Source organism: Tachysurus vachellii, chromosome 3 (assembly GCF_030014155.1).
Source record: "Tachysurus vachellii isolate PV-2020 chromosome 3, HZAU_Pvac_v1, whole genome shotgun sequence".
NCBI lineage: Eukaryota > Metazoa > Chordata > Actinopteri > Siluriformes > Bagridae > Tachysurus > Tachysurus vachellii.
The window spans coordinates 22101327-22119877 of record NC_083462.1 but is presented as its reverse complement, the minus strand read 5'-3'; the positions used below and the strand labels follow the sequence as shown (position 1 = coordinate 22119877).

Sequence of the window (18551 nt, the reverse complement as noted above, 5' to 3'; positions counted from 1 at the left end):
GTGGTCGAATTGAAGCTGGAAAAAGACCCTGCTTTGTTGTTAGGCTTGATATACAAACAATCATGGATCTATTGAGGTGTTTGTATAGTGCAGGGCTGTCTGAGTCCTACTAAAAGAAAAATTCATTAACCGGGGTGTTGAAGATTTTATAAATGGGTTAAAGTTTATTTGCCAGAAACTACATAGTAAAAAGTCATGCGGTCAATAGAATTTTCAGAATACATTTTTCAATGTATGCAAATTTCCCACACATAGCCAAACTGTTTAAGGGTAATTAAGGGACACATTTTATGCCTTTCCACATTTTTTGTGGGCTTACTGACATTTCTGTTTTCTCACCTTGATGTTTAATTGATAGGTTGAGGTTGGTGGTGATGTCATTACTCTGGATCTTAATAACCTTCGTTCTCAAACTGAGTATGATGTCACTGTCACTCCAGTATATGATGCGGGAACAGGAAGCACAATGACCGGCAGTGATATCACAGGTGAGATTTTATTCTGGTTCATTCTTTGGGGACGGTGAATTGTTTGTGTTTGCAGAGTATCATACTGCAGATTAGCTCATGGTTGCTGAAAGAATGCATGAGAGACATTTTAATATCTTAGCTATTTCTGTCATTTCCCATGCATTTTAACACTTAACAGTTATGCATTATGGCCAAATAGCTCCTAAATCAGTGATTCATGGGACAATGTTTATTTTTTATAGGACAATGTTTATTTATGAATTCCAACCGCTACAGTAAGCAGTTATTTTCACTGTCACACAAAGCCATTTATTGTAGACACGAACATAAAAGCTCATGTGAGACTCATAAAAGGGGCCAACATTAGGAAACATTATTTAGAGCTTAAATGATGACTTATAGTCTGGTAACTGGGTCAACTTTTTTGTCCGCACATGCAGATGTCGTTCCAGCTCCAAAGAACCTGAGGTTCTCCGAGGTGACTCAGACCTCATTTAGAGCCACATGGGAACACGGGGCCCCAGACGTTGCCCTCTACCGCATTGGATGGGTTAAGAAAGGGGGGACGGACATCCAAAATGTAAGTTGATATAAATTCATCTAAAGTATTGCTATAATGCTTTATGTAATTCCTTAATCACCAAAAGCAGAGAATCTCTCTAAGATCCAGCTAAGGAGAAGGAAAACAATGTAGGAATCAATGTTTAGAACATTCTACTCAATACAGTAGATAAAGAAGACAAGTTGGTCATTGTGATCACCCAGTCAGTAAAGAAAGAGCAGCAATTAGCCTCAGAATCGCAGGAGTCTTGTACAGATTAAATCATTAGCTTGTGATGATAATTGCCTATATAGTGTTTCTAAAACTAAAATGTTTGTCTCTCATAAGATGATCCTTGGCAGCGAGGAGACGTCTCATGTTCTCACAGACCTGGACCCAGAAACTCTGTATGACGTTACTGTCACAGCCATCTACCCTGACGAGTCTGAGAGTGAAGACCTGATTGGTAGCCAACGTACATGTAAGAACCACATATCCAAACGGATCCACATGTGCAAGTTGAATACACAAACAAAAATGTCTTCCTCAGTGACCAAATTGAAATAACTTATTGTTCTCTTAACATCTTTTTCTAGTGTCAAAGATCAGTATACCTGGTATGTTGTTTCAAACAAGAAGAAATACTGACATTACAATAATTGTAATGATAACACCTGCTGGTGCTGGTCATGAAAATGCTCATGAAAGCACAATTTTTCCAAAAAAAAAAAAAAAACTAAAAAAAATTGCATGTGCATTACTGAACATGGTGCTGCAATTGCTAATAAAAAGTGTGAATTGCAGCAAACCTTCCACCAGAAACACCACCCATCCACCAGTCTTGTCAAAATCATTATGTCACCCATCATCCTGTCATTAATGTCATTCATTGCCAGTGTCATTAGCTCTCAGTCTTGGTGTCATTATATGTGCATGTGCCTACATAACCTGCCCGGCTCTACTGTGTCCACATTGTGAAACGTGGCTTTATCACCATCACCATTCACTTCTCCATCCAGCTTCCAGGGTTGAATGTAATAAGAATAGTACAACTTGACTTGGTTAACTTATGCTTCACCTTCCACCAGCTCCCAATGGACCTCCTCAGAACTTGCAAGTATTTAATGCCACTACCACCACTCTGACTGTGAAGTGGGACCATGCTCCTGGCCCCGTCCAGAACTACAAGATCGACTTTCAGCCAGTGGATGGTGGAAAAACTTTGTCTGTAAGTCTTCCTGCACCGCGTCACCCCTCATTGCAGAGCGGATCTTTATAATCACAACGTAATGGGCTGCATTTAACTGTCTCGAAATGTCCAACAGAACTTTTCCACATTTACTAACACGAAATATGTTTTACGGACTTGTTAAGCCTTATGTTATCAATTACAGTAGGAACCCCCCTGGAAAGTTGGAAACCCTTTTCTATAACCCTCAACAACCTCTGGAACACAGCACAAACTCTGTTAAATGTCTCGAGCCATAAGCAATTCATTCTAAAGAGCACAGCTTGTGTGATTAAGTCAATTATCTAAAGGATTGTTAACTGTACAAAACCCTCTCAACAAGGCTTTTGGCTGTTATTTGTTTTTTTGTTTACCACATTGTGTAGATCTCCAAGTTGGCCAAAGAACATACATTTTTTCACATGAAGAGCATGAATAGAAATTATTAAGAAACTGGATATTCATAATAATGGAATCCACTCTCGCCATTTGTTCCGTCATGTTCTAACCCATGTTTTCCACGCAGTTTTACAATTATAAAAACACAGAACTCAAAACAACACTGGATCCAATTTTAAAGAACAAATGTGAGTACATAACAGAAGACAATACTGACACTGTGGATGGCTATGTTAGGAAAAGTTGAATGATATTCCTATGCAGATATTTTTAAAAAGAGTATAGAAATTAATTCAAAGCTTATCCAAACATTTCAGTTTGCCTGCTGGTAAAAGTTTGCTACCTCTTAGTTCTCCAAATCTGGGGAAAACCTGGAATAATTTTTCTCCACTAACTCGATGATATTAGATACACATCATCAGGGGATCCTACTTCGGTATCACTGGACACTAAAATAGCTGCAAAAAGAGCTGGTTAATGTGGGAGTCTTTAAGGGCTAGCCTGGAAAACTGACCACAGGGTTAAATAAGACCATAAATACTAAAGCAATCCCTGTTGTTGAAAAATATAAACACATTCCACCATGGCATTAAAGCAGCTGGAAAGTATGTTTCTGACTCATTATTTAATAAATAGTGATGATGTAAACTTTACAATGAGAAAACAATTGTTGGGCTATTTGACTTTTCTCACATTATTACTTTAATATTTAGACTATGCCACTGTCTCTGGGCTTAGATCTTCACACAAAGGACATGTTTTTTACAGCACCAGACTTTGCTAGTTGATCAAAATCATTTAAGAATTTTGCGTATGCCTTACATAGATAATGTTGCACACTTGTTTAGGTATAAATCTAAATGTAAAGCTTATGATTAAGTCATCAATATCTTAATTTATTGAAATACTAACAAAGTATTTAAGCTAAAAATATATTAATAAACACATCATATTGTAATAACTAATATATGATTCATAGACTAGATCATAAAATATCTATATATAATCCTGCAGAGGTTTTATAGAACTGTATATAATAAAAAAATAACATATGCATACTACATTAAGTACAAAGTTTTTGATATAGTATCACTGCTAATTTTTAATCCTAGTCAGGTGTATAAAACTCCAAAGCTGGCTTCAAATTGTTTGCTACATGTATATAACTAAATGAGGCGATTCATTGCCTCACGACTCAATGGACTGTGTATTGCTATGCAACAAGACAGTGACTCAAAACACATAGCTGATGCATCTGTGGGATCATCAGGGAAGAACAGTGGAACGTTTAAGACTGGCCAAGTCAGTCTGCTTATTCAGATACAATTATTACATCCAATGAAATGCCTCAAAATGGACAAGAACTGCAGCAAAAAATATTGGCAAAGCACTGCAAAGGAAAATCATGAGAATAAGTTTCTGTCAGTGGGCCAAAATCATAATGTGGTTATAGCACATATGGTCAAATACTAATTTATATCTTTCTTAAATTGTCATTTCAGTTTAAGTTCATTTGAGCACATGAAGTAAAAATTTCCAAAACACCTGAGTCCAGGAATACTGGAAAAAATGCATGCTCGGTACTTTTGATTCCAACCCATTTGATTAGCATTTACATAATAAATGTTAATGTTGGCTTTGAGCACTGTTGGACGGCACCTTAAACCTTAAGCTTTCAGCAGTGTTGCTTCTAAAACTACTATAGGTTCACAAACTTCATGAAGTGCTTTATTTTGTGGGGTATAAAAGTGATGCTATGACGATGTTTAGCACCTCATCACCATGTCAGCCAGTGGTTTTCTTGATTACTTGGTTTCTAAACAGAAATAAAAAAAAGTTCCAGTAATTTGTCTAAAGCAAACAGTTACTGACTGCTGACATGTATTCCAAACAGACCCAGGTTGGAGGAAAGAAGAACAGTGTTATTCTTCAGAAGCTGACTCCTGACACGGCATATTCCATCACTGTAGCCGCAGTGTACCGCACCGGAGAGCCCAAAGACATTTCTGGCCAAGGAAAGACAAGTATGTGCTTCTTTTTCCTTCAAGAACTTACCCAAGTTGTATGTATGATATCCTTTCACAATACAATATCATTTTATTTAAGTAAAGTTGCAATATTGAAATATTTGATCTTTTCCAGAACCATTAGGTGGGGTGCGAAACCTCCAGGTCCTGAACCCAACCATGACCACGCTGAATGTGCGCTGGGAGCCAGCTGAAGGAAAAGTAAAGGAGTACAAAGTCATATATGTTCCTGAAGGTGGTGGAGCTGAAACCATGGTAGGACTGGTAGGACTGTCAGCATGCTGTTGATGTTGGGTTGGAATGTCATTTCTGTTTTTGCAACATAAATCAAGAAATAGTTTTGCTTTGAAGATCAAATTGACTAACATTTGCTATTCTTTAAATAAACAGGAGCAGGTATCAGGAACGACTACCACTACGGTCCTGAGAGCCCTGCAGCCAGACACACTGTATTCCGTCACTGTGTACCCAGTGTATGCTGATGGTGATGGCCAAAGGATGTCAGAAAATGGAAAGACAAGTGAGTTTTCCAATTATTGCCATTAAATCATCAGCTAAAGCAAGTAAAATAGGTTTAAACCTAATCTGTGTCGTGGTCTTTTTGATTGATAGTTCAGAGCTCTCTACAGTGGAGAATGTAACACCAAAATTGTAAAACAAAATAAATGTGTTTCTGCAGGGGCCCTTGGAGGAGTAAAGAATTTGAGGGTCACTGACCCCACCATGACCTCTCTCAATGTCAAGTGGGACCCTGCTGACGGGGCAGTACGCCAGTACAAGATCTTCTACGTCCCTGCAGCTGGAGGCACTGAGGATACGGTGGGACTTGTTGAAACTCGTTCTAATCTTGGTTTTGTTTATTTGAATAGATATTTCTGCCTTATTTGTATGCTGTAGCTCCAAAAGATATTGTGACAGACTTTGTGAGCCTCAATTATTACTATTATTGATGCTTTCTATGTACAGAAAATTATGCAGTAAAATACGGACACACTGACATGGATACATTCCTATTTTGAACAGGACCAAGTTCCTGCTGGCACAACAAACATTGTCCTAAGAAACCTTCAGCCAGACACTCTGTACACTGTGTCAGTTTTGCCAGTATATCCAGCTACTGAGGGTCGTCGACAGTCTGATACCGGAAAGACCTGTGAGTATCAAGTCACTGTTTCACCACCGTGACATATTTTGTCATTGATCATTGTCTTGCTGAGTCACTACCACTTATCACTTTACAGTGCCTCTTAGTGGCGTTAGGGGTCTCCGTATCTCTGATGCCACCTTTACCACGCTGACAGCAACTTGGGATACTGCCGATGGAAATGTTCAAGGTTACAAAGTCATCTACATGCCCACAGATGGAGGCCCTGAACTTGTGGTACAGTTCTGCCTCTTTTGCTCTCATTGCTCAATTGCATTTATTTTTTTTATTTTTTTGGCCTTTTTTTCTTTTCCCCCATCACAACTTCCACATCACTACAGTGTTGACATCACCTGATGACAGGCAAAGATTTTCTGAGATGTGAAATGTAAGCGCCTGGCATAGGCCCTGATGACCGAAAAAGATATTCATCAGCTGAAAATGTCACTGAGATTTTTAATCCTGAACGTGAGATTTGAAATCCCCTTAGACATGCCACTGTTCGGGATCACTTGGAGCAAAGCAAGTGTGAAAAGCACACAAACTAAAAAATGATTTAATTTTATTAAATTGTTAAATCCATTATGCATGACATTTGGAAATGGATCCTTGACATTTCTATTTTGCATGCCAATGTTCAGGATTGCTTGGAGCAAACCAAGTGTGAAAAGAATACTATCTCTAAATTAAATGTATTATTACATTTGACTTGGCAATTGGATCATGCAAGAATTTGCATTACCTATTTGAAACTGGCAGGCATATGCCATGAGGTTTGAGTTAAAATTACTAGGAAGAAAAAGATCAATTGAGATACTGCTTTATTACCAGAACTTGCTGAATGGAAAAGTTTTTCCATTTCCACTTTTGGCAGTTCATCTCAGTAGAATGTCTCCTGTTTCACTTCACAGGAACAAGTATCTGAGAGCACCACTACTTTTGTGATGAAAAGCCTTATGCCCAATACTGAATACACAGTCACTGTGGTGCCTGTTTATGCTGAAGGAGATGGACCACAGCTCTCTGAGGAGGGCAAAACAAGTAAGTAACAATGGTAACATCCAAAAATGAAGGTCATTTGTTGGAAATGAAAAGAATCACTTCAATTCAATTGTTGTTCTCAGAACCTCTGGGTACTGTGAGGAACCTTCAGGTTACTGATCCAACCATAAATACACTCAAGGTTCGCTGGGATCCTGCTGAGGGTAGCGTCAGAGAGTACATTGTCATCTATGTCCCTGAAGCTGGTGGTGAACAAGATGTGGTGAGACATCCTGTTATTGTCTACAACCAAAATTTTGTCATCTATGTTTAAAACTCCTTATTACCTGGAAAAAACAAAAATCCATGCTCATCTGTGCTGACTGATCACTCATTGCTTTCTATATGTCAATGTGAATGAATAGGAACAGGTATCTGGGAGCACCACCTCTACCGTTCTGAAGACTCTGGAACCTGACACAATGTATACTGTTTCTGTGGTACCTGTTTACCACGAGATGGAGGGGAAGCCCCTGTCAGAGAAAGGAAAGACAAGTAAGTCATAAATTTGCTAATAAGATATATTAACTAAAATCCACTGCTGTTACCATATGGCAAAATAAAAATAATTGTTTTAGTTCACAAGGCTTCTGTTGCATTAAGAGCTCATTTATGGGCCTGTAAAAGTGGGACAAAATAATTACAAGGTCATTTTTTATGAGAAATCAAATGCATGAGAATTTTTGCCCAGCGTGTACCTCTCAGGCTGCGTTTAGAGACTTGTACCATGTAGATACATTTGATTCATAATGTAAAATAGTCCCAGTAATAGGTTCCTACTACTCTTTTTCTCTGGGATTGAGTCTGGGTTTTCATTGCAGAAATGCTGCAATAGTTTGCATTTGCAAAATGTTCTGGCCAAAACAAAATGTTGCTGGGTGGCATGGTGCTATAGTAGGTAGCTGCCTCAGGGTGCATCCAGGGCACTTTGTGTGGGTTTCATCTTGGGTCTCTGGTTTCTTCTGTGATCTCCCATATTCATGTGGGAAGGTGGATTAGTTACATTGATCTCCCCTTTAGAGGTCAATGTGCGTATGCATGGTGACCCGCCCTATGGGGACTCGTGTCCCATCCTGGGTGTATTCCAACCTTGCGCCAAGTGTTTTCAGGAAATTGTCAGGATTGTAACCCTGACCAGGATAAGGTCCTCACTAAAGATGTATAAACAAATGAAAGGAAGCTATGGTTATTGTCATGTTTTGTGATCACCAAACTTTGCTTACTTTATCCAGAACCACTGGGTGGAGTTCGAAATTTGCAGGTAACCGACCCAACTGCAAGCACACTGAATGTACGCTGGGACCATGCAGATGGAAATCCTCGTCACTACAAGGTTTTCTATGTGACACAACCAGGAACGGAGGAGAAAATGGTAAAAAAATCAGATGCTGTGTTTGTTGAAACATATCTGTTACTTCTTTTAATTAATGCCCAGGCATGCGCTATACAATGTATTGATTTTCTCTTTCCTTTTTTTTTCTTGTCATGTAAACAGGAACAGGTTTCTGGTAGCACTACCACCACTGTCCTGCGTAACTTAGATCCCAACACTGTCTACAAGGTCACGTTGTTACCCATATATGATAAAGACATAGAGGGAAAACGTCAGTCTGAGAATGGAAAGACAAGTAGGTCCATTTTCTGTTGTACTGTGATTACATCTGTGATTTCATAGGCAGACTTGCTTCAATGCTTCAGATTTGCATCACATTAGCTCATGCTGTCTTGTGTTTTGTGCAGAGCCTCAGGGTGCAGTAAAGAACATTCAGGTGACAGATCCCACTGTTAACTCTTTAAGGGTGCGTTGGGAACCAGCTGATGGTGACGTCCGTCAGTACAACGTTCTTTACGTGCCTACTGCTGGAGGCGCTGAAGGCATGGTACGTGCTAAGAGCATGCATGTAGTTTTACCCCTGACCCAGGTTCATGCAGGACCTGATCATCATCTTAAGACTGAGAGCAGAGATTAGTGATAATGCCAAACATCAATTGTTTACTAGATAATAATAATTCTGCTAATTTTTCCCTTAGTCTCAGGTGTCTGGAGTTTCAACTAACACAATTCTCAGGAACCTACAGCCAAACACGGAGTACACAATCACTGTGGTGCCAGTGTATTCAGATATGGAGGGGAAGAGAGCATCAGAAAAAGGAAAGACAAGTGGGTATCAGTCAAGCGTTACTTTAATCTACATTACAGCACATTATACTTATTTACATTAAAACACATGACGTTTTGGACTCTAAACCAACCATATGACAATATAATATTATCTTTAATTAAGAACCTTTGGGTGGAGTGAAGAACCTGCAGGTCACCGACCCAACCACCAGCTCCCTGAGAGTGCGCTGGGAGCCCGCTGAAGGAAACGTACGCCAGTACCGCCTCTTCTATGTGCCTGCTACAGGAGGTGCAGAGGATATGGTGAGATATATAGACAACTTCTGTTGTCTTCTTTTTGAGATTTTAGCATCTCAGAGTTTTATAGTAGACAGCTATCTGTCCAGTTAATCATTAAATTCTGAGACCTCAGAGTTAACTTTACAAGTGTCTTTTTATGCATCTAAACAAATTAGAAAAGAAATAAATGCATTCATTATATATTAAATCTGCAACTACTGTTGGTATGTACTAGCACGTAAACATTTATTTAGCTAAATTTTATAGATTTCTTTAAAAATCCACAATTTTGCTAAGAAAACATGAGTTGAAAGAATTGCTAGGCATTACAGTATTTTTGCATAGAAGTAGTGTGAATTCGATATGCACTGTTATGTACAGATTTATGAGCAACAGTGAACTACCCTGAGAATAAAAATGTCAGCTAAGAACTTGAACAAAGCTACAAAATGGCTGCCACTAAAAATGCTTTGCAATACAGTTAGGAGGTAATAAACTCAGACATGGAACCATATAATTATATTAACACAATAACTACAGTAGCAGCTGTAATAAATGTGACACAAGGATATTTACTTTCTTGACCATTCATTATTTATTATCTGTCTTTAAAATACGTTAGAAGGATATACTAAAAGTAGAAGCATAGGCACAATTTCTAAACAAAGTCCAAATTACACAAAGGTTTTTTTTTAATATAGGAGTTGGCTTCCTCCAGGTACTACTTTTCTGTTTATCGTTATTCGTATCGTTATTGTTATTTTTAGGAAGAACAAATCCTTCTCCTATCTGCTGTGTGTTCCAGTGTGTATGCATTTTAGGTTTAGAAGAAAAAACCTTTATTTTTCTCACATATACATTACAACATATGGAAGATCTTTCTTTAAATCTTCCAACTTTGGAGGTTGGGGTGAGGGTCAGCCATCATACAAATCAGGAGTATGGAGAGCATCTTGGTCGAGCTGGGGCTCAAACACAACCTTCTAATTAACAACTCAGGGCCTTAAGCACTTGAGCTACAGTACCACTGGCCACCAATGTAGCCTATGCCTATAGAACAAGGCTGTGCTAATGTATTAGGCTCAACTCTATTAGTTGATAGAAATGATAGAAATTACAATTTGTTTACTTTCATTGCTGTCCCGGTTGAACAAGACACCATTGATCTACGGATAGATCTTTCCCATACAAACCCCTAACAGATATTAACCCTTTATCTTCTGTTCATTCACATCCTCTTTTCTTAGTATAATGGGAATATGTGAGGTTTAGAGTATCCTGTGTAATTAGATTTCTTGTTTATACTTGGCATATTTTGTTGACAGGAGCAAGTATCTGGAGGAACCACCAATACGGTATTGAGGAATCTTCTATCAGATACAGTCTATACTGTAACTGTGGCTCCAGTGTATCCTGAGGGAGAGGGTCTTCGACAGTCAGAGAAGGGAAAGACACGTGAGTGAACTGGAAGAAGTTTCTCATCACTGTTTGCACACTATGATGTATAATAAAGAAATGGAATTAGAAGGGCTTTTTGTGCACCAGCCACATCTGCCGTTTTTACAAAGAGGAAAAAAATACGTTTGTGGAGAGATTAAGTTGGCTTATGTTGTCTGTCTTCTATGAGTCTGGTTGGTCTGATCATGCTCAGCATATTGGCCTCATTTTCACTCTGCATGCAATGCTTACTCAGCAAATCCCTTGTCTGGAGAAGGCTGATTGAAGAGCTCAGATTTCACTGGAGCATGAACATATAACAAATCTTGAGTTTTCTCCAGCGCCCTTCTATGCAACACTAACAGCATCAGGGAACTATGCGTTTATGTCTTCCTAAGTCCCTCATTGACAATTACACCCCAATGATTTACAACAGTACATGATCCCCTCATGTATCATATATTAGGACAGTGTTTGCCAAGTTCTCCCATGTTTTGCTATTAATATCTGTGCAGACGTTACCATGCTCAATTTACAATTCATAATACTTTATGTGCATTTGGAACAAATCCATACAGTACTGTACTTGTACTCAGTGCCCCGTGAATGATGAATTTTTGCCTTTTGTGGATTTTGTGGCTATATTTCAAATTGGGAGTGACAATAGAGCAACATTTGTTTATAACAAGATCACGCTTGGAGTTCTGCACACAACTAGAAAACAAAAGAAACATCTGCTTCAGTTTTCAGTACAAGTACAGTGTAAATGTAGCCCCCCAGCTTTGTGTATTCCCAGCACGCATACCATTAAAACCAATGCGACTATGTCTACTGCTTAGCTCAGCGTTTATTTCCTAGATTTATTGCTGTAACATAGCTCTAGTTCCTGTTTAATTTGGGCCAGAGCTGGATGCCCTTTTTCTTGCTCTAACGCTTAAACTATAAATAAATTCCGTGCTTAGATTGCTGGTTGGTGGCATCTAAGACTAGCGGTGTATATCACTTTCTATGTTGTTTTACTTTACAGTTCCTCGAACTCCACCACGGAACATCCAGGTTTACCATCCCACCCCAAACAGCCTCAACGTCCGGTGGGAGCCGGCCTCAGGGCAGGTACAGCAGTACCGTGTTGAGTATGCACCTCTCACTGGAGTCCGACCTTCTGAGTTTGTGAGTTCCTTCTCATCATTTCTCTTCTTTCCATCATCTGTTCTACGTCAATTCAATCATATCTCAACGTCAATTAACAAAGTACTTTATTGGCATGAATGTTAGCAGACAATATTGTTAAAGCATCAAATATGGTGGAACATATTTCTCATAAGTCTCAATTACTGTGGTGTGGTTTACAACAATATTGTGTCAGTAGTGAGTCAAGGCACAGCTAATTCTCTTAACCTCTCCTAGGTCTTCTTAACTCCACTACAGCCAGTTATAACCAATGCCTTTTTCTCTTTGCTTATAGTTATAATAGTTCCCACAGTCAGCTATGTGGTGGATTTTCATGCATAAATCATGCCTTCTCTACTTTTTCCCCCTGAATGGATTCACTGATGTACTTTTGGATTAAACAGTAAACACAGGGCCAGAAGAAGATTTGAATACAAGAAACATGCATTCAAGCACATCTGTACAAGACATTGAGAAACTTGGGACATGTGTGCAAGTCTCAGACTCTAAATAAGAAATAATGAGGCTGTTGGATTTGTGATTAGAATATTCTTTGATGCAAGTCTGGATTTTGTTATAACAAAGGCCACATGGAAGTTGATTTGCTTTCATTGTCTCATGACTTTTCCACAGTGTCCATGTTTAGAGCTTTGTACTTATACCTACAGTAAGGGCCAAATGTCTGCGTCTTCTGCCAAGAACGCCTTCATTATGTTATCTGGAATTCCCTTAACATTCATAGTTTCTGTTCAGGAATAAGTTGCTTGAAAAGGAGACAAATTGAATGTTAAATGATATTATATTTTTATAATATAGTATGCACCTTTGTGAAACCTGTATTGCATCAGTCAAGATAAAAAAAAAACGGTTTTGTCAAATATCAGTAAAGAATAAAGAAACGACTATATTGCTACTGTAATCCCACTATCCAGTATTTCCAAAGAATTTGGCAAAAGATGAATATGAGGATTTTTAAGTATAGCTAAAAAACACTATAATAAGTTCTCAGTCTGTCCTGAAATGCATATTAGAGATGAACAGAAAGAGGGGAAAGGCAGCTATGATAAGCGAGACACCAAGAATGTCCCTGAATTAGTACCAGTCTCTCTCTCTCTCTCTCTCTCTCTCTCTCTCTCTCTCTCTCTCTCTCTCTCTCTCTCTCTCTCTCTTTCTCTCTCTTTTTAGCTTTTATATTCATTCAGAGATAAGTCAGAAAACCTTTGACATGAAATAGTGTTTAAAAGAAATACTGCTAAAAATCTTTTCAGTGACTCCCCCTTTTGTGCCTGAGTTCTTTCTAAGGAAACAGTTAGAAAGTTTTCCTCTGGTGCAGGCTTTTGGTAAATCTCTAATTTAATGGCTGTTGTTAAAAGCAGTATATAAATCAAATGACTTTTAAATGTGTTACTGATTGTGAAATACTATGGAATTAAATACAACTGGGCATGCTCGGATTGGAAAATATTCAATGATGGTACTTGTGTTGTGGAAGAAAATAAGTATTTTATTCCTTAAGTTAATACTAACACTGTTTCAAGCAGTTCACAGTTAACACTTTTTACTTTTCTCTTATGACCATATCATTTGTATTATATCCACAAAGCAATTTCCTCTTCCCGCATATATTATAGCAGCTTTTTTCTTCTTTCTTGAAATTAATAAGAGACAAAAACACTGCTAATCATGTTATTGCAGCACTGGAAAGTCCTCTGTCCTGAAGCAGGAAACCTATTGGCAGTTACCAAGAATGGACACTAGAGACTACTTATATAAATGTTAATTGGACATCTCTTCATTTTCCTGTGTTTAAGAACATGTTTTTTCTTTATTCTCATTAACCATAGTTTACATTGTAGCATTGTGTTATAAATAAAATGTGACTGTAATTACAGTCTGTAGTTTGAGCTGCTGTTGTAGAACGTCTTCTGACCAATCCGATTCAAGAACTCAGCATAGCTGTGGAAAAAATGTAATAAAGGCTTTTTATTTGTTTATAAATAACTACATAGCAGTTCATGGTTGTTCACCCGGACTTTGCAACCTACTGCTCCCGAGACCCGCACGAATGGTGCTCTTTTTAGTGTGTAGTGAAATAAGGGCTGTCATGGATCTAATACACATCTGTATTCCCTGTGATGCAATGATTCACAGATAAAAAGGGTACTCATCAGATGGAGTGATAATCCTGCTGGTTGTTGACAGGTACATGATGGGATTCCCCACAGCTGTGAAACACCAGCAGCAGATGTGTTTAGACTTGAATGAGAGGTGAACCCCAGGCCCACTCATACCAACAGCAGCCGTCCAAACTGTTACGTCAAGGAGAATGCTATTTAGCATTTAACCCACGGCAGCTTTTGTTTACATTACACATCTATCTGAAGATGTCCTTTTGCTCTGCTAATCTAAACAGGGGTTTAATGATGAGGTCATTATTTAGATTTGCGTTTGTCAGATTAGTGATGTCCACAGAACTGTTTTAAGTAGGATGCACTTAAGTGTGCTCATCTGCATGTCATCTACATGACGGTCCTTTCTGTGAAGGTTTTGGTTCCTGGAAACATCAACAATGCATTCCTGGACCAGCTCGTCCCCGACACACCGTACTCCGTCAATGTCTTGGCACTGTATGCTGATGGAAATGGACCACCAGTCAAAGGAAATGGAAAAACATGTGAGCTAAACTTTATGATTATACTATCAACACAGAATTTCTAACGCTGGCAGGATGCAGGAACATGACAGAATCAGTCATTTGTTATGTATGAAGTTTGTTTGTACATTTTAGTGTGTGAAGTACGCTAACAGTGAGCAATGTTCGTTTCAGTGCCACGTGCCGGGCCCAGGAACCTGCGTGTGTTTGACGCCACCACAAGCACGCTCAGTATCGGCTGGGATCACGCTGAAGGACCTGTAATGCAGTACAAAATTACATATGCCCCACTAACTGGAGACCCCATTACCGAGTTTGTAAGTATTGCTTGTATGTAGCTTATTTCTTCAGAAACCGTGTCACTGTTTTCTTTATCACTTTAACACATTATCAGAGACTATACTATACATATACATATACTGTACTATACATTTGTATTATAATGTGTAGCATAAACCATTATAAGTGCACATAAGACATATATAGACATGCAGTATGCTTATGTTGCTGGTTTTGTGAGTATTTCTACACAATATCATAGTCGTTTCCACACCAACCTCTCTTCTTTAATCAACAACACCAAAATGTCATGTTACCATGAAATATCTCAATCCTAACGATGTTCCTAAACATGTCAGCTCTCTATAAAAACAATACATTTTCTATTAGAACTAGTGATTTAATATTAATAGAAACCTTATATATAACCAAATATATCTTGAAATACTAAACGCCATTAACCTGTTAGCGTGTTTACTTACAGTAAGTACTTGCATGCATTTGCATTAACAAATACTGTATAAGCGGTTATTACTACGTATTTGTTACAGGTTGACAATGACATATGAAATATATCAACAGAGCTTACAATATCAGGATTTTTTTTTATCTTTAGCCATTAAATGTTTGGAACACTAATATTCTTAATAGAGTAAATGAACAAGGCTAACAAATGCCACACTGACATTATGTTTTATAGCCGGCGAGCCAGTTAGCATGAAAGCAGAGAATGTTATTCTCCGACCTGAGCAGCTGGTGTAATGTTATTTCAGCTTCTGTTAGAAACAAAAACCCACAAATGAAGTAGAAATGAATCAATTCTTTTAAGTAACTGTTGAGGGAAATTATTATTGTGGAGTGCTCTAGCCATCAACCTCTAATTCTTTTTTTTTTTACTGGCTTGAGATTCAGATTGGACCATGTGTTGGTGATAAATGCCTAAGAGATTTGTTTGAAGTGGGGTTTTTGGGTAGAGCTCAACAGATGATGCTTTACTTCAAGCTTCACTTCAGCAGCTTATCATTTGAAGAAAATCACTCAATCTTCTTTTTTATAAGTCCATCTGAGATCCATATGTTTGTCCACAGACTGCTGTTCCTGGAAATAGAAACATTGCCACCCTCCAAAATCTTCTCCCCGATACTCCTTACAACATCACGGTACAGGCCATCTATGCTGACGCCCAGGGAGGGTCTCTGGTTGGAAATGGAAAGACACGTAAGTGAGACTTAAAGAAATCTGTATGATCTTTTCTATTCTCTTTCCCCCTCTGTCTCACTGTTAATAATACAAATAAAATCCAGCTTGCCTTGTTACTGAAAAATTCTGCAAAATATCATGGAATAGCTGACGGCAGATGTTCCTCTAAACCACTTTATTTTCTAGGCCACGTTTAGTGGCATTGAAAGAGATACAGTCTTATTTAGAATAACGTCTTATTTAAAATTCTAATTATTTTTTGCTTTATAATATGACAAATTGTCTATGTGATGATTCCAAAGGTTGTGCTTTTTTTAATTTTGCAATGCTTTTAATCCAAAAAGTATATTTGTTTATAATTCTGCATAAATGGAACTTGTGTCTGTTTGGGTGCAACGCAAGTGCAGCATTGAATTTCTTTGTTGATTCATGCCACAGTTGTGATTAATGGACCATATGAAAATAGATGCCCATGGCTTTAAGTACAGTATTTGTAGTTGTTGAATTTCTGTTTCTAGCCTACTAGGGGCAATGTATTCATTCATACAGTTATTTTCTCCACACAAATGTTTCTATCTTCAAAGTAAATGCTGATATCAAACCTATTTCTGCTCTCTGAAATACCACAAGTGCTCGTTCATAAGCAAGTGTTACTTTCAAAATCCCGTCAGAGGTAAAAACAAAGTCAACAATGTCCTAACTAATTTTATATCAGACTTCTGTCCATAAAATCACTCATTTGTTTATACTGATTGAAATTGTCAAATAAGTCGATTTCCATTACACCAGTAGAATGGAGCACCAGTGTACTAGTAGAAAAGAAAAAACCTTCTTTTAAATTTAGCAACCTGTCTGAGCCTGATTTCTGATAGGATGCAGGATGCTATTTGAACAGTAAATGTCATTGTGAGTTTGAATATATTGGCATGTAATAGTGTTACGCCTAATAGTGTTACGCCTGGCACTTCATACTGTATTGTAGCTACCTTGGTGAAACCACGGTGAAAATAAAATAAACCTAGTCTAAACATACATATTCCCCATGAAGACAGCATAAACACGGTGCAGAAAAATCATGTGGACCCGATCAGTAGCGGCTCCGGGCCGTGCCAAGCCAATAAGGATTTCTTTACCCAATGGAACTGAGTCATGCTTTAGTGTTCTTTCTCTGGGTAATTGGCGGAAGGGATTCAGAACTGAGGTATTTCTCTGCTGTATGCTTTGGACCAACAGTTGGCCTGCTGGAGCCTCGAAACCTTCGCGTGTCAGATGAATGGTACACACGTTTCCGTGTGGCCTGGGACCCTGCTCCAGCTCCGGTGCTTGGGTACAAACTCGTCTATCAGCCCACAGGTACGTTTCAATCTCTTTCTCTTCCTATCAAATACACCTGTAATAACAATTATGTGCATAAAACTGATTGCATTTGTCAAAAGTTGCGTTCATGCTCACACATCCAAAAGTGATACCTTATACTGTTTAAACCACTAAATTAGTACATATAAACTTCAAGATGTCTCATTTAAACAGATTACAGAATGTATTATCAATGTAATGGTGGAACACATACACAACAAAACAATGACACAAAACAATAAAACAGCACAAACATACAAAACCTCATGTTTTTTTTTTTTTGCAAAGTATCCAATGCATAAATAGGAAAATAAACAGCATGTATGAAAAGTGTGTATGCAAGTGTCATGTATAGACTTTCTGTGATTCGGGCTTCTCAGATAAGGATGAGACGCTGGAGGTGTTTGTCGGTGATGTTACCTCATATACTCTTCACAACCTGCTACCTGGCACAACTTACGATGTCAAAGTGTACGCTCAGTATGACGCTGGTGTAAGCGAAGCACTCACAGGACAAGGAACAACACGTACGTGATTGAATCTTAAATCATAACACGGTTCTCATGACAAAGTAGGAACTTTGCAATACAGTACGGTAAATGTTACGGTGGTGTTATAAGTAGGACACTCTTTCATGTTAAGGCAGTTTTAGATTGGTCTGGGAAACAATAAAGAAAATATGATGCTTTTATTTTTTCTGGATTGATGGCGTACCCAACATGACATGGTTATTCAGTGGTTATTCAAGATTAATGAATGAATGAATGAATGAAAGTCCTTAACAGGTGTTCACTGTGCTTATTATAACTGCTTTGACATGAAAAACAAATGTGGATAAAAATAAAATTCTACTATACACCTTAATCTAAAGAAGCAGGAAAGCAATGTTAGGAGAAGTCGTTTTAGAAGGAAAATCATTTTCTTTTCTCTGTCTATCTTCTCAGTCTACCTCAATGTGACCAACCTGGAAACATACAACGTTGGCTATGACCGGTTCTGCGTCAAGTGGACACCTCACCGTGGTGCAACTTCTTACAGGATCAAGCTGAATCCTCTGGATCGTGAGTCACACAAACCACTTTGACGTGTATTTCGATCATGTCCAGATCATTTGGTTTAATTTACCCCCCCTTGTTTGTATAAATAGTTAAAGTTGTTTGTCGATCGTTGCCGAAGCGACCCGTTTCTGTTGCCTTTTATTGTGT

The 18551-nt window shown here is 38.3% G+C and overlaps 1 protein-coding gene across 6 annotated transcripts in view; it reads left to right on the top strand.

The window, feature by feature from the left end:
* col12a1b (collagen, type XII, alpha 1b) overlaps window positions 1-18551 on the top strand; it is a 75432-nt gene that overhangs the window by 33273 nt on the left and 23608 nt on the right. For 4 of the 6 annotated variants that reach the window (XM_060866279.1, XM_060866284.1, XM_060866283.1 and 1 more), the window contains 27 exons: window positions 359-488; window positions 911-1050; window positions 1360-1492; window positions 1608-1628; window positions 2100-2239; window positions 4533-4662; window positions 4781-4920; window positions 5056-5185; window positions 5345-5484; window positions 5689-5818; window positions 5907-6046; window positions 6721-6850; window positions 6934-7073; window positions 7216-7345; window positions 8083-8222; window positions 8346-8478; window positions 8591-8730; window positions 8882-9011; window positions 9136-9275; window positions 10577-10706; window positions 11716-11858; window positions 14403-14532; window positions 14686-14828; window positions 15879-16008; window positions 17224-17343; window positions 17727-17873; window positions 18291-18407. In XM_060866279.1, the coding sequence (XP_060722262.1) occupies window positions 359-488; window positions 911-1050; window positions 1360-1492; window positions 1608-1628; window positions 2100-2239; window positions 4533-4662; window positions 4781-4920; window positions 5056-5185; window positions 5345-5484; window positions 5689-5818; window positions 5907-6046; window positions 6721-6850; window positions 6934-7073; window positions 7216-7345; window positions 8083-8222; window positions 8346-8478; window positions 8591-8730; window positions 8882-9011; window positions 9136-9275; window positions 10577-10706; window positions 11716-11858; window positions 14403-14532; window positions 14686-14828; window positions 15879-16008; window positions 17224-17343; window positions 17727-17873; window positions 18291-18407 (3517 nt within the window). The remainder of the gene's footprint in view (window positions 1-358; window positions 489-910; window positions 1051-1359; window positions 1493-1607; window positions 1629-2099; window positions 2240-4532; window positions 4663-4780; window positions 4921-5055; window positions 5186-5344; window positions 5485-5688; window positions 5819-5906; window positions 6047-6720; window positions 6851-6933; window positions 7074-7215; window positions 7346-8082; window positions 8223-8345; window positions 8479-8590; window positions 8731-8881; window positions 9012-9135; window positions 9276-10576; window positions 10707-11715; window positions 11859-14402; window positions 14533-14685; window positions 14829-15878; window positions 16009-17223; window positions 17344-17726; window positions 17874-18290; window positions 18408-18551) is intronic. The other 2 variants (XM_060866281.1, XM_060866280.1) reach the window with 2 other exon arrangements.